The sequence below is a fragment of the Corvus moneduloides genome, chromosome 7, assembly GCF_009650955.1.
Source record: "Corvus moneduloides isolate bCorMon1 chromosome 7, bCorMon1.pri, whole genome shotgun sequence".
NCBI lineage: Eukaryota > Metazoa > Chordata > Aves > Passeriformes > Corvidae > Corvus > Corvus moneduloides.
The window spans coordinates 33,310,864-33,327,691 of NC_045482.1; the positions used below are offsets into that span (position 1 = coordinate 33,310,864).

The 16,828-nt window shown below is 37.8% G+C and overlaps 1 protein-coding gene across 1 annotated transcript in view; it reads right to left on the reverse strand.

The window, feature by feature from the left end:
• Nucleotides 1-3,662: 3,662 nt before the first annotated feature.
• Nucleotides 3,663-16,828, reverse strand: part of DARS1 (aspartyl-tRNA synthetase 1) — a 37,861-nt gene continuing 24,695 nt past the window's right edge. The window contains exons 8-16 of the mRNA XM_032113861.1: nt 11,994-12,105; nt 10,087-10,221; nt 9,062-9,209; nt 7,997-8,143; nt 6,920-6,962; nt 6,205-6,285; nt 5,569-5,680; nt 5,109-5,180; nt 3,663-4,303 (exon numbers count right to left, since the gene is read on the reverse strand). Coding sequence (XP_031969752.1) covers nt 4,212-4,303; nt 5,109-5,180; nt 5,569-5,680; nt 6,205-6,285; nt 6,920-6,962; nt 7,997-8,143; nt 9,062-9,209; nt 10,087-10,221; nt 11,994-12,105 — 942 coding nt within the window. The 3' untranslated portion in view covers nt 3,663-4,211. The remainder of the gene's footprint in view (nt 4,304-5,108; nt 5,181-5,568; nt 5,681-6,204; nt 6,286-6,919; nt 6,963-7,996; nt 8,144-9,061; nt 9,210-10,086; nt 10,222-11,993; nt 12,106-16,828) is intronic.

Here is a 16,828-nt window from a genome sequence, read left to right on the forward strand (position 1 = left end):
TCAGGGATGGGGAATCCAAAATCTCCCTGAGCAACCTGTTCCAGTGTCTCACCACACTCACAATAAAGAATATCTTCCTAATATCTCATTTAAATCTCCCCTTTTTCAGCTTGTCTCCATTCCCCTTGTCCTGTCACTACAGCTCTTGACAAGGAGTCCATCTCCACCTTCTCTGTAGCCCCTTCAGATACTGAAAGGTTGCTATGAGTTGCATAGGTTGCTCACACAACCTTTTCTTCTCCAGGCTGAACAGCCCCAACTTTCTCAGCCTGTCTTTGCAGGTGAGGTGCACTACTCCTTTCATTAACTTCATGGCCCTCCTCTAGACTTGCTCCAACACTTACATGCCCTTCTTATATTGGCGACACCAACACAATAGGCGTGGAGGTGTCAGCTGTGGGCATCTTCAGCACAGTAGCTGCAGTGAAGATTCCACAAGGCACTGCTTTCCCCAGGAAGAAATCAGCTATGGTAGCTGGAGTTAAAACTACTCTGGTGTGGCCAGGGCACTGCTGAGGAATTCCTGAGGGACGCAATCCCCACACTGTGTGCAGGAGGCACTTAAGCAGCTGCTCGCTGAGGAGACCCACGCCATGCAGCATCTCTGGCTTCTGAAGAACTGGCCCAGGTGGTAAGGGTGTAAATTAAGCTAGGTGAGGATTAGGCCACAGTCTGGACACTTGGCTCCTCACTGGCACCGCTGTAGGATGGTTGAAGACAACATTTGCCAAGCGGTGCCATGGCTGACAGCCATTCCCGAATGGCAGCTGCTGGCACACAGCACCTGCCAGCAGGAACCACTTCAACATCTATGAAAAACTGCTTAGAATTGCTCTGCCACCTGCAAAGTCATTCATCTCTGCCTAAACTGGGAATTTTGCTGTAATTAAAGCAGCTAAGGGCTCTTTTTCAGTTTTGAAACCCTTTCAGAAGTACCAGTACCAGCAGCCTCCTGAAGAAGTGTTAGTTCATGTTATGGTGTGCTTGCCATACCGTGAACAGAGACTTAACTGCAAAATGGTGAAGAAAATAAGAGACTTGTAGAACTAACTTGGTAATTTTTAAAACGCTTCTGGTGAGGAAATTGCATATTTTCTGAGACCATACTAGCAAAAATGTGCACAAGTTGGTTGTGAGGCTTGTTTTAAAAGAAATAATCCATCCTAGGTAATTTCTCTCTCTCAAAAAAAAAAAATCTACTATTACCCAAAGAAGAAACAGTAAATAAAATCTATTTAGCGAAGTTTCTGGAACCCCAGTATGAACCAGTCCAAGGCAGCCATATGGTGTTCCACAACAGATATTGTCAAGGCATTCTCCCCCATCCCTTTATTTTGCATGGAGTGGTGTCCAATATGCCTGGAATTGACAGGCACTGGGTGAGAGCACAAAGCTTTCCTGCTTTTCCTTTCCTTCTCCCCTGGCCCACTGGGCAGGGAGCAAACATCTGTGTGGTGCTGCCCAGGGTTACCCAGCAGGTGTGGGCAGCCATGGGGAGCCAGGCATGCACTCGGCTGCCAAAGGAACAGCCCGAGTCCTCTTTCCCACTGGGCAGATTCAGACAGCTCAGCAAACACAGATGGGTTTTCACAGGAAAATGGTGCAGTTAAACTTCAGAAGCAAACTGAAGCTTTGTTTTGAGCAGACTCCCTGGCCATTCCTAACCAATATGCTTTAACGTTCCTTAAAACCAGTTTAGAAAATTGCACTACTGTATTTACCATCTGTATATTATGAAAGAAAACAAAACCAAAACCATTTTACCTGGTGGAGAGGCAGCAGCAATGGACTCGTTGTAAGCTGCTAAACTTCCTGCAAGTTACTGGAAATAAAGAACAGTACAGGTTTTACTTTTCCAGAACTATTACACCAGAGTTGCTACCTATCAAAACACCATAAAGGTCTGGAATTATTATTTGCAGGGTTTCAAACTACGTTCTAACACTGTGCAGCTCCCGCTAAAGTATCCTGTTAAGATGACATTCAGGACAAATGCATTTTGCATTTTGATTTATGATCGTAATTATTTTCTGTTAGCTAAGAAAGGCTGCATGAAAGGATTCAGCATACAAAAGAATCGGGGCCTCCATCCGAATTCTTGTTCTTGTGCAGTTACTGTGAATAAATCAAGCTACAGCCTAAGTTTAAATAGCTCCTAACAGAATTGGTGTAAGCACAGTTGTTACAGGCATGTATGCACAAAACTTGCTGCCAAATCAAGAGCAAGAAACAGCACCCAGGATATTTTTTTGTGGACAGGAAATTTAAGTCAGTAATTTTGCTCCTGGTTAGAAGAAGGCACATCCAAAGTGGAATATATTACCAGTTCTGTATGAACAAAAGTAATTAAATAAAATTCATTCCAGTTGGCTTAGCTAAATAAACAACAGTTTTGAAACTTGGATCCATCAGTACTAAGTCTGTGACAATGAGCTGTGTTTATAATCCACTTAGCTTTGCAAAGTACAACTGGGTACAATGTAAGATTTTCAAGTTAATAATTTGGGGAGGATTCCACAGTAAATTAATTACAACAGACTCATAAACAAAGCTCCAAAGTGTTATACCTTGAATTGTGTGACTTCTAAACAAAGTTTAACTTCTACATTTCCAGTACTTTACCTGACCTTTAGTATGATTGTTTTCTAATGGAGAACTCTTGTCGTAAGACATTAAAATTAAGTCTTGTTCAATGGCAGCTGCAAAGATGATTTGCCCTTTTGTGAAACTCTATACAATTTATACACAGCCTCACTGACCTTTCTGTAGCAGAACCAATATGTGACTTCTCTGACATTTAAAAATCAAGGTAGCAACAATAACACAGAATCATCCAAACCGTACCTCCTACTGAAAGCTTGATCATGTAAAATGTTAAACAAAAATTAAGTCAGGAATTACAAATATGTATGAGTATTAGAGTAACTATTGCAGTATCCAAGTCAGGAATTTAATCCTTTGGTCTTTGGCAGCAACACTTACAAAATGTTTTAAATTTGAAAACCAACTCTCAGATGCAGTCCACAAAAGGAAGTTTCAGATACACTGGTGCCTCTGCAAATGTAAGGAACATCCTCTGGGTTGAGAGGAAGAGGACGATGAGAAGTAGCTTTGTGCACTGCTGCAAATTGAGGAGTTCAAGTAAGTGAACAACCTAAGAAAAAGTATGTCTACAAAGAATTTCAGAAGTACTCTGCCTTACAGAAACATTCAGTTTCTCTACGTGCACAAATATGGGCTGTTCACAGCATTTATAGATTAAAAAAACCTCTGAAATAGGGTGGCTTACATAATTTGGGTTTTGTTTCCTTGGTGCATGAAATCCTTGTTTTGTTTGTTAGCCCAGAGGGTGGGTCAGGCAGGAAAACACATGACCTGCTCTCAAACTCACTATCCATTTATTTTCTGAGAATATTGTATTTCCCTTATGTATTCCATGAGCATGTGCAAACTTGCAACCATTCTCAAATAGTAACATAAAATAAAGACCGTGCCTATGGATTTTATACAGCTTTCAAAAAAAAAAAAAAGGGGGGAGGAGATAGAAAGAAAATAAATTTAAACTTTAGACAGTTATTACATCTGTAAAAAAAAAACAAACCAAAAAAGCCTTACTGATTCATTATTATCTTGTGAGGAAACAAAGCAAAAAACCAGACAGATTTGTATCTAATTTACTTTGTGAGCTTTATTTCAACCTGTTTTAACAACTTCTTATGAAGACTCCTTGTTAAGAATGTTCTCACCTGCTTCCCTACCTGACACTCACGTAAATGATCAACTGCCTGGTCTCTCCAGATTTTTAAATTGCAAGCATCCAGTCACTTTATCTTGGAGCCAGTACTTCAGAATATTCAATCTTGCTGATGTAAGTTAAAAATGCAAAATGGTTATTGCATAATTTATTAAAATGTTTAGAAAAATGATATGATTTAATATGACACTAAAATACTAATTCAAAGTATTCCATTTTCATTAAAAATGTGCAGTTGCCAATACAAAGAGTCTTGATCCGTTAAAATAGTTTACTTTAAATAAACAACTAAGGATAAAAAAAATTACTGTGGCACTTAATAAAGGAGAATTTTGTTTTTAATTGCATATCATAATGCTCAAATCAATCAATACACGTTCATCAGCAGCAGGGGCTATGCCTGCAGCCAGATCCTATTTGCCTGGCAGAGCATTCCCAACTCTCAGAGCAGCTTCTGTCAGGGCGTCAGGCGTTTGGGATCCCTCGGGAACATGGAGGTCTGACGGACGTTGTGTAGCCCCAGGTACAGCATGGTTACTCTCTCCAGCCCTACAACAGAGGAAAACAGCCCAGCAACACAGTCAGTCTTTGTTCAAAACCCTTAAGGAGCTGCAGGTGCTTCCCAGCTGAAGCCAGCCTCACACAGCAGTGTGAGCACAGCGTGAGCTGTTCCCATTATGGAACTTCCTAATCCATGGGGCTATAAGCACCCCAGCCATGATGGGGTGGAACCAGATGCACACTTGTTCTTCCATACACCTCCTACGTTAAGGTTTCCACCAGGAACAGCTTGAACCCAGGGTTAATTCTTGTGGTATCTCCTGTTTGGCTGGTACCTTGCCACGAGGACCATCTACTCTGAAGAAAAGATGTAGCTTCAGCTTCCTTGGTGTCACTTCTAACTGGCCTAAATTAGAATGGATTACCTGCAAATGTTGCATGCTCCCAAACAGAAGAAGCAATCACTTATTTCTCCTCACTACAAAACAGCTTTGTAAAATACACAGAGACCAGTGGCTGCTGGTATGATGGTGACTTTCATAAATCCATACATAATACACTTTTCTTGCTTCCTTAAATTTTCCTCATTGGTCAGATTTGAAAGTGATGTGCCTGGCTAGTGAGGTGGCACCCTTGCTTGTGATCACCTCCTTTTTAAACTTGCCAGACTGTGCCATTAATATTTTGCCTATTTATTTTATGATGATCCTTACATTTGAGCTTCTCTCCTTAAATTCTCCAGGATAAACAGCCCCACTAATTTACCTAACAAGGTCACTATTCTGAATTTTATACTGAGCTCTCCTTGAGACTGAGCAGTATAAGTTAGGCTAAATAAAAACCAGACACTTACCTATTCCACCACCTGCGTGAGGAGGTGCACCAAACCGAAAGGAGTCAATATAAGCCTTTATTTTCTCCAAATCTAGAAAGGAAAAATACTGGTTTCTCACCTGCTTAATAAATCCCAAGCCAAACAGACAAGTGACTGCAGGACTACAAACACAACAAAAAATTTACAAACTAACAGTGAGGTTTTACTCACTGAACATATAAATTGTCCAGGGCTATCTAGAAATTATGACTGTAACAGTTCTGTTATATAATATTGTTAATAACTATTCAGCAAGGTGTTGCTGGAAGACTCACTAGCTTCTTAATACCCCACTCTATATGGTTAAACAGAATTAGATGGATTAAGAATGAGACAGTACTGTGATTTTACCACTCATATAACAAATTCTGCCCCAAATTCTTCCTCTAAAGGACACAAATCCAACCATGACTTATGTTCTTTTAAACTGTCTTATTACCAATGCCATGATGCTTTGCTCTTTCTGTCAGCAGCTGGGGGTCGTGAATTCTCTGAGCTCCAGACAAGATCTCCTCCCCTCTCATGAACATATCATACGAGTTAGAGGTTTTCTGGAAACACAAAAAGGAGTTTAATTCCTACCTACAGTTACTGCATACGTTGCAAATATTCACCTCTCAATAACTTCACTTACGATATCCAAAGCTCTAAAAATGACTATTTTCTGCTAAAGTGTCTGCTTAAAGTGTCTGCTGCCCTGGAAGAATGTTTTTGCCACTTTTCAGTGATGGCAGCAGTGTTTGACCATGTAGATCTCTTCATAAAGCTCTCGCAGCTTTTGCTCATTTCTTTCTGGTATGTTTTCACCAGTAAAGAGTAACTGAAAACATCTGACAAATCATGTAACCCTGACCTGATCTTGTTATCAGAATTTTAATTGTAACAGCAGATCATAGGGGGGCTGGAACTAGATGATCTTTAAGGTCCCTTCCAACCTAAACCATTCAATAATTCTACGGTCATATAAATATACTTTATCTGCATTGTCAAGTTATCCCTACATGGAATAATAAAAAAAAAAAAGGAAAAAAAAAGGAAAAAAACCCCATTGACAACAAGAAGGCATTTTACTTACAGGGTTGGCTGGATCTGGCATTGTATAAAAAGGCCTCACAGCAAGAGGATATTTGTCAAGAATATAGAAGTCTGTGTCGTACTGAAAGAAGGTAATTTAGAACAATTAGTACAAGAGAAAACTACACAAAGAACAAATTACAAGAGAAAGACAGAACCAGTGAATCTTTGAAATAAAATTTTTAAAAATTCCCCAATAACTTCCCACAATATTGTCTAAGTTATCAATAAAAGTGGTGCATTCTTTCTCAGTTTTTCAATACTACTTCTAGTGTAAACTTACAAATGTTGAGCAGTAAAATGTGTTGCTCTAACAGGTACTTTCTTTTTTCCTCCCAAAGGTCTCATCTTCTCATAGATTTTGTTAGAATTTGGTTTGCCTTTTTATTTTTTTTAATTCTCCTAAGAACTGGCTTTGGAACACACTACCCTGTTTGGTGTCCTCAGTATAACATATGATAGAAATAAATATAAAAGATTGAAAATGGTTTGAAACAGCTTATTAATGACAAAGACAAAACTGACAGTAGATGAAATACACAGCACCAAAATGGGAATGCAGTCAGACAATTAAAAAACGGTAATCACCAACTCTTCACAACTTCTGCGTGTTCTGAGATACTGTCTACATGTAGGTATTTACATCAATCCCATAACTCTACAACATTAGGTTTCAGATTCAGTGACAAATTTATTTATTCTAAAATAATTGTTACCTTTTCCTTTACCAGGCGTCCCAGGAGTTTTTCATTAGGTGTGCTGAAAAAGATTATCAACATTAAAATGAAGTAATTTAAACTTGTACTGCTTATATACTTCATAAAGCCCAAAAGATTACAAGCTACAGAGCTGCTGCACCCTGATCCTTAAAAATCTAGTACTTGTTTCTGACTTTTCTGGGTTGTGCACACAGAAATTGCAGAAATAAAGTCTATTTATTTGTTTCTAAATATTTTGTATTGGTCCTAGAAATCCCTTAAATTAACTGGTACCTAAGGTCCTAGAAATCCCTTAAATTAACTGGTACCTAAAAATATTCTTGCTCTTAATATAACTTCTTCCTAGTCACCATACTGTGATTACGGAAGAACTGTGTACTCTATTTCCTATTGCCATACATCTTGTGTATGACACAGTGAGAAACACCATGAACAGTTGTTGAGCAAACAATTTTCCTCCATCAAATTCTTATGATTGAAACTTTATTTGATGCACAGATCATTTAATTTAAAATCACACACTACCCTAATGGTGCTGGATATATTATGGGGTAGAACAGAAATGTTTTAATTTATTAAATGTCTTTAGTAAAGTTTATATATAAACTGCTAATTAAACCATCTCTCAGTAAATTAATGGGAATTTATCAAGATTGTTTAATCATTTTCCTGAGAGGTGGAAGGAAGAAATGGAAAGGTGTTACCTAAAAGAAAGACCTTAAGGCAGCAGAATTTTTTTGTTTAATCCTATTCAAAGACATGTGACAATTCACGTGAAGGACTGCAATTGCTGGACAAACAAACACTTCTTTTCCTTAGAAGGTTCAAGTTGCTGTCACTTTATGTTGTCGGTTATTTTCTTTCAGATTTCAGAGTTTGTACCCGTAGCCTACATTAAAAGAAAGGACTACTTTCACATCCACTCATTTACTTGTCAAGAGATCTGGACAGAAGTGCTGTTTATTCCTCTAACAGCTGTGATTCCTTGTTGAGGGCTGTCAGGTGCACAGTACAAAATGACACTTCACTACCACTTTCCCAAGATTCTGACACAGTCAAGGTACTGCCAAGTACCTCAGATCCTCTTCATCACCCATCTCCACACCAGCCTCTCGCAGCATGGCCACACCTTCACGGTATTCCAGCCTCAGAGTTGGCTCCAAAAACTTAAATGGCTCACATGGGAACTGTTTGCTCACTGTCTGAATTTCAGTCTGGAATCTATAGATGAAGAAACAAGAACAGAAGCCAAATACAAAATAGTTAAGAACTTGAACCTAATAATGATTTTGTGATTTTGCCACAAGAGGTCCCTCTTGCAATATAAAAACTGTATTAAAGCCACTTCTGGAGAAATTCTGTAATGAATTGTTTCAACAAAGTTAATGCATCTACTTCAAGGATGTTGATATTTCACTATTCAGTTTAATTCCTTTTGTAAGAAATAATCGACTAGGTCAAATTTTCACAGTAAAGGCACTGAGAAATCATACCTTTGATTTGTAGTATTTACCTGGGTTCTTTTCTGATTTGAGTAATAATCAAATATATACAACAAATTTCCCTCTGGACAGATAAAGATTTGCATTTCTGCTGGCAAAAGAGTCTAATTTGTAAGCAAATGGAAACCACTTTCTAAACTTCTAGCCTGGCTTTTTAATGAGTTAAGACTGTGAATAATGGAAAATAACCCTTGCTGTTATCATGGAACAAATGCAGGCTGGTACAGTAATTTTAATTCAGGAAAACTTTCTTATATTGTAAATATTAAAATAATTTTTGAAATAGAAAAATCCACCAGTAGTGGCACAAAAAGAAGGACATTCTAAATTACTGACGCATCACTACTCTTAGGAAGTCCTTTCAACAGCAGACAGAAAGTTTCTTAGTGCAAGCCAGCATACTCCAGGAGATGCTAGAAGTAGTTTACTGGCCTATGGCTTGAGTGAACTTTAAAAGTCAGGCACAAAGAAATAGTTGAGAGCAAAGCAAAAATATGTTTTGAAGTTGTGCTGTAAATCAGATCGCCAATGATCATCTGACAAACTGAGGATAAAAGGCTTGCCTACTTCATACCACAGTGCAAGAGATGTCAAACAAAGAAAGTTGCTCATTAAAAGAAGGAAGTGCTCTTATTACCTTTCCTGAAGCCCCTTGAATATCTGCACCAAGGTATCTGCAATCTCATCTACCACTTCATGATAGTGATAATTAAAAGCCATTTCAATATCCAGACCAACAAACTCAGTCAGGTGTCTGTGTGTATTGGAGTCCTCAGCTCTAAATACTGTAAAAGTAAACAACAGAAATCCTAACTGACCTGAAATTATCATTCCAGTTGCAAAAATAGCAATCATTAGCATTTGGATTAGATAGACATGATGACTTTAGACGTGAAAATTCTCACTGAAAGACACAAATGAAACCAGCAGCCTCAGAGCATCATTTATAACAGTGACAGCATTACTGCAGCTGTAGTACTCAAAGGATACAAGACAGACACAACCCATAGAGAGGATCTCCAGTTAGACCCGCAGACACAAGTGGAAAAAACAGACAAGTCTGCAAGCACACAAGAACTTTCAGATTTGAAAACCGCCTTTTTCACAGGAAATGGACTTCTACACATGTGTGTCTTCTGGGATGGGTACATGAGTCTAATATAAACACGTCTTCCCATAAACCATGACTCATCTGTTAGTGATTACCAAGAAATTTAAGATCTTCTGAATTACTTGGAATTTTTTTTTTTGTTTTATACACTGTTATTTACTTGTTTTCCAGCATTTAGAGGCTATGTATCTTTAAACCATTTGAGGTCTTCGAAGAAAACCTGTTGTATTGCACCTAAAGAGGCTATGTCCTATCAGCTTCTCAGAAAGAGCATGGGACTAGAAATCATTCATTTTTTTTATTATTAACTAACAGCCCAGTTAAAAGTAAGCTTGTTCTAAGTAATGTTGTTTGGTACATGTACAGCAACTTCTCTGTCAACTTTACTGTCATCAGTCGGCTCAGCTGAAATTCGTGTTTGGCAAGTAAAACTACACCAAGTGAAACCATTCAGAGCTTTAGTGTGTGTGTGTGTTTTCTTACTTGTACCACAGCTGCTAAAAGCCACCAGGGCACACTTCACACATCGCATAAAGCAAAGCTTTTCTTACCTGGCCCAACGCAGAAAACCTTTTCAAAGTCAGCACATATACACATCTGCTTGTACAGCTGTGGGGACTGAGCCAGGTAGGCACTGGTTTTGAAGTAAGATACAGTAAACACATTGGCTCCTCCTTCACTGGCAGCTGGAAAGCAAGTGCTTTAATAAGGAATTATTGAAATAAAATTAAACAATTATTAAAATAAACATGTAAAAAATAAAACAGAGGTAGAATGGTAGATTATTGGTCTTACATTTAAAGATCAGAAAGAGATTTTTCTTCAAAGCATATAAGAGGAAAAGGATATATTTGCATCCATCTACTCATGCCAACGTAAATTTTGCAGCTCAGGACTGTCACACCTTGCAAATCTGCAAATTTAGTTGGGGTAGTTTAAAACGTTACTGTTCCAGCTGACCTTCACCTTAGAGTGAGAACAGCAGAGAATACATGTCTGTATCAACACATCTACCAGCACCTCCATATTTTTGTGGAAACCAGTCTCTGCCAGCTGCTCAGGCTGCCAGGGGTTCACTGCAGAGCTTAAGATCAAAGTGCATATCCTGTTTCGCCAGGACCATCCTCTCTAACTGAAGGCATAAATATCTCTCACAGCCAATACCAGCCTTACAAGAGGGCATGAGCCAAAGCCATAAAGCTTCTTGTCAGTTTGAGGCAATTTTCACAGACAGCTACAGGAACAAGGATCACATGCATTTGTATTCCTTACTGCAAAGCACCTACCAAAACTGCACCACTTTACCTTGCCAGTTCCCAGCGTGTGACATGACAGGTGCAGTGGCCTAACACAGGTAACTTTTAAACCCTCCAATCTTAAAACAGTTATGATGTTTAAATTGTAAGTTTAATAAGGATTGCATTGACTTAACTTAGCTGATTTTACAAAATATGGTCTCATCCAACCTTTGATGATTGAAAGCTTGCTTGCTTTCAAAGGCAAACTCCACACTTCCTCAAAGGTCCTACATAAATAAACTACTTGGGAGCCTTTTAGTACTTCATACTATATAACTGTCTCCATAGGAAAAAGTCATCCAATCTTCTAGTTCAATGACAATTTTCATGTTGAAAGAATAGTTGCTTACATGCATTTTGTAAAAAAGCTCATTTTTTATCTCAATCAAGAGCTGCCTTCCAAAATATAAATACAGAAGCATTAAATTCAGTAAGCAAAATGTGTGCACTTTATAAATGTACAAACAATAACACAATAACACAAATGTTCTGCTCTAATTTTCCATGCCATGTATCTTAGTGGCATCAATAAAACCTCAAAGAGCACCAATAAGATAGAAGAAAAACCCCCATCAGTAAATCAAGGCATTGGACTTTTGAAAACAATACAGCAAACCAAAAGAACTAGAAGCAAAATCTACATTTCCAGACTTTAAGGCTGAAGCTGTTATTCCACACTTTCAAAAAGAAAAAGGTCTACCACCTTGTATTTTGCCACATTCTCATTGCTAAAGAAGTGACAAATTGTGCCATATAATGGCATCATATTTTATACCATGTTTTTTGCTACATCTTTATGATGGAATCTGCTTTTAATCTAAATTAGAGTGGTATTTTTTATACTGAGAATGGAAAAGGCAGTGCTCAACACTGAGAACACTGACTGGAAGAATAATGCATGTGATCAGGATTAAACAATTAATTGCCAATTACATAAATCAGGTATATATAGTATTTTTCTTGCCATTCTTTTAACAGCCCAAGTCAGGAGAAGAGTAAAGAACAACTCAACACCTGCTAGAAGTTTGCTACGTTGCATCTAAGATAGAAAGAAAACTTTATGTTTTTTAAATAAAAACTTACTACATTTTTGTCAGATAGGTACACTGAGCAACTGGAAAAGAAGCACACCTGTAGCAGCTGGATCACATATACAATACCTGAAATGATTTTGGGAGTCTGAATTTCCACAAATCCCTTGCGAATAAGAGTTTCTCGGAAAAGCTGACAAATACCAGACTGAAGGCAGAAGACTGCCTGACTAGTGGAGGTCTATAAGAAGAAGATAAAATAATGAATCCTAAGTTAGTTTTTCCTGACTCTATTACTTCTTTTGAACAGCTGGAAGGATGAATCTCTTCCCTCAGGAATACCTGATTATTGTATCTGCCTAAACAGCAAAAAGTCCAAATCACTAATTGTTTATTACACAGAAGGAAACAGCAAAGGAAACCAAAGAAATTATTAATTTCAATTTATAGCATATTCAGTTACAAACGAGGCACTATGGTCAATTCTACATTTTAAAAAAATAACTGATTTATGAGATGTGCTTCTGCAAATAAAGGTTTTATAGTAAGAAATTGAATAAAAGCACTAAATCTATTAAAAAGCTTTCAGCATACTAAACTAGAACAGCTGCAGAATACACAGTGCATGATAAAAGCAAAGCCATTAACAACTTATGTAAGGTAGAAATGTCTGTCTGTTAAAGGCTACCAAATGCAACATTTTTCATGTAAAAACACAGCCACACGTTAACCACGTACAACACTGCCACAAAAACATCCAAACCCCAAGGTTTGAACTCCCAACATTTAAGCAGCCCACATAACACCTGTTGATATGAACTGCAGTTTTTTTCACGTTACTTTAAAAGTACATTTAGCTGAAAACAGAAGCAGATTTAGCTGAATCGATCATTTTGTTTATGCATGTGACACAATTGAGCTGCTACACTAAACGTTCCTGAACACTTCTGGCATGAAGAATAAACAACCACCTTAGTGACTGCTGCAAAGACTGCAAGGCATCAGCTCTGAACCCATATCTGATTTTGTGCTTTTCAGCATCTCAAACGTGACAGTGAGTAACCTAAAAGGGTACAAAAAGACCAACGAGTTCCTGCAAACGACCAAGAGAACAGCTCTTTACGACAACCTGCGTCACAGCACTGTTTACTTCTCTTTCACCCAGCTTTTCAGTTAGGGTAAGAAAGGCTTTGTGGGCTTTTTCACATGACTCCTACCAAACCACAAAACAAAAAACCCCCAACCAAAACAAATTATATAAGCAGCCAAATTTAGACAGACTGTCAGTAGAAACGCTGAAATAAAGCCACATCCATCATCTCTGCAAGATAAAGATATCCCTTCACCAACAAACCCAAAGAGAAAACTGCAATAATACTGCAGATCTGTAGCTGTTTGGAGTTATTTGCCATTTTAGCTGACCAATGAAATATTTCAGGCATGTAAGTGGTTGAGACTAGTAAATAATAGCAGTTCTCACTGTCTGATAAACCACATGTCTGATAGACCACAGCCGCTACTCCAAATGTTCAAAATGAAGGAAATGAGGTTTTGAGCAACAGTTACAAAAGTACCCTAAAAGTTTTTCACCTTTTCACTTTTTCCACATTGGTCTCCCAGAATCAGACCTATGGCAAGACTGCCTGAGTTACAGGCAAAATTTGGTAGTGTTACATCCAAGTACCAGGATGATTCAAAGGGATTTTTTTTCTTAACCATCTCCTACTTGAAAGGTGAAAGAGTTGACAACTTTAACAGTCACATTTGAGTTTCCCAATAAAGTTTTTGATGAACTAGACACATCTAAAATTGCTGAGAGAAGATGCGTAACATTTACATAAAGCAGGACAGAAACAGTGCCTCTTCTACATTTGGTGTGAACCAACAGTAGTTCATGCCAGAGCAGGTGAGAACACAGTCCTAAGTCAAACAGTCCCGGGAAAAAGAAAACTGGTTGCTAAACCCGGTCTGAAAGCAATTACATGGTCTGACCTAAAACTGCGCAAGAAACACAGCCAGTCAACACCTAACACAGCTCTCCAGTAACAAAGGATCATCAGGCAGCAACTCCTCCTGTCCTTTGTGAGGATGCAGGGCAAGGACTCTGTCTTCCTAAGCCATCTATAATGATAAATTATGCTTAGAAACAGCATTTATGAAACCAGCCAAATTCACAGAACTGGAGACTGAAGCTTTTATTTAACTACAGCCCAAGAACAAGCTGCAATTCTCCATACCTCAAATTAGATCTGACAAGACCACTCTTCTTTCACCAAAGGTGGCTGAGTTTCAGTGTCCATTCATTCAGAGACTGCCAACATGGATAACTGTTGGAATCTGTGATACTGCAGCCCCCTTGTAAGAATTAAACAGACCACCAAGACATCTGAGATAAGCTCCTAAAGAACTGCATCTGACAATGTGCACTGGAGTTGTATCAATGGCCTCAAAAGTTTTACGTGCCACTACAGTTTCCAAGTATTTTAAAAATGGAGAAAAAACTTTTCAGATATAGTAACATTCTTTGCACTGGTGTGATGTTCAGAACACAAAGAGAACAAATTAATTTGAAGAAAATAATTCAGTAACTGAGATGCTGGTATATATAGCAGCATGTTTGGTACAATGGTAAGTAACACGGTCACAAATTGAGCTTCCACACTTAGGTAAAATACAGCAAACTAAAGATAGAGACAGCTGCCAAAATTAATTGAGTTTTACCTTTGTCTTAAAAAAAGATTTTGACATGGCATTCTTTTTGTGTAGTGTTTACTCCAATATGAACCCTTCCACACACATATTGACAAACTATCTTACCTGAGACTATGGCAAAGATAGTTAATATTCCTTCAAGAGTTAAGGAGAAACAGAAACAAACTTATGAGACTTAAATGCTGTTGCCATTAACAATGTTAATGTTTTAACCCAGTCTGCAAAATTAATTTTACAGAAAAACTCATTATTTTCAATAATCACCTTTGTTACAGACAACAGAAGAAAAGTCTGGAGAACAATGCTGAAGTACAAGTTTCAGTCATAACCTAACTCTAATTTCACCCGTGTGTTTATTATTCAGATGCCACAAAGGAAGATATTAATGATAAAACTGAGCACTGTAAGATTATAAAAACAATTATAATTTTTCATTTGGCACAAGATGCAGTGTCAGAACAACAGGCACGTGTGCTACCAAATGTGTTTCAGTGGAATTGAGGGCAGTTCAAACCACCATGATTGTACCTCAGAGAGGTGAGACCGATGCAGAGATATGAGGAGTTATGAACGTTCTCTTTACTCTCACATTAGCTGGAGGATTTGTTCTGCTCTCCCCTCATTTTTGCTTTCCTGTTTGCCTGCTGTAGCTACCTATCTTCCACCAGGAGCAACCACTAAATACATAATTGGCTAAATAATGTAATCTATATTCTTTTAAGTAACATACATTAAATAATGTAACTAATTTTGCAATTCCTCTACTATATATAGGACAAATGAAGGTTTTGCTAGAAAATAGAATTTCTGTTAAATAACATTTTTTTAACCCCAAAGTGACTGAAGTCAGCTTTTATTCAAATTTCAATATTACTTACAGTATAAGAATATATGAACATGGAGTTTGTTGTCTAAATGACTGGGACTGTGTATGTACTCACTGCCAAATCACTTCCCACAAGAAAATAAATTGTACATTTGCTTGTTCATTACCGCTTGGAATCAGTCAGGAAAAACACAGTTTTTGCAATGAGGAAATTGAATCCAACACAATGAAATCAAGCTTGAAGTAATCAAGTATTTGGAAAAAAAGTGCATTCAGATCAGTGTACAGCTGGATTATCACGTAACACAGTCTGACATCCATAAACTACTAAAAATACAGTTTAATGTTAATGCTCTACCCTGAGCAGTATAAACAGAATAATATTGACCCTAAAATGGCTTTGCTTTGGTCTCAATGAGCTGGGCATTAGCAGACAGAACTGCAGCAACAGGACTGCAAACGGCATATAATTCAAGTCACATTTGGACAGATACCATTAAGATAAAAGTCCTGCTGAACATAAAAAATAAGCCAGAGCAAGGACATCAGTCAGGTCCATTGTAAACCTGGGTGAATCTGAATTGATTTTTTCTTCAGACTTTTTCAAAGACAATCTGAGAAGTAAAACCCAAGAATTAGTGTTTCTTTCACTGGTCGTTTCTTCATTGTTTATTTTAAACAATGTAAAACTTGATAAACCTGAACCAGTATTTCAAAGAAGCAAACTACAAAAATCAGTGTTTCACAGGTCTTTTCTTCACTGCTTTTCATCTACCACAGAACTTCATGAAATAACAGTTTCTGCAGGTCTTTTTACAGACATGGGAAGTCTACACACCACCGAATACTTCAGTGAAACTCAAGAACAGCACAAAAGTAGAGATTTAAAAACAGAATCAGGGTTCTACTTTGCCCTTTTAAACTGTTTTGGTAATTTAATGGTAAATCAAACATCTCTACGATCAAGTGGTTTGACTTTAATTAAGCCATCGTGAAAAACAGATACTTAGGTCAACAGTGGTTTCCTCACAGTCACCTGTGGTTATGTGAAAGAAAATCTAGTCTATACAAGGACTTTTCTTTCTTCTTACCAGCTCTCTTTTCTCTACAACACCAACTTTTCTACTCCAAGTGTGCGATCTGTATTTTATGAGTTAACCCACCAAGAACAAGTTCATTCTTCCCCAGCAATCATTCTTTGGAAATGATTTTCAAAACCCCTCAGCCCTAAATAAACACCATTTTCTCTCCATACATCACAATAACAACTACAGCAGTAGCTTGGCATCTTGGCATTTAAGTACTTCCCATACCTAACCTTAAAAAACCCCGAACTACCAGACACTTCTGAGAGATCTTTCTCAGCAAACAAAATGCAAGACTGTTAATAATTCACTGCAATACTCAGTCTACTTTCACATGTACA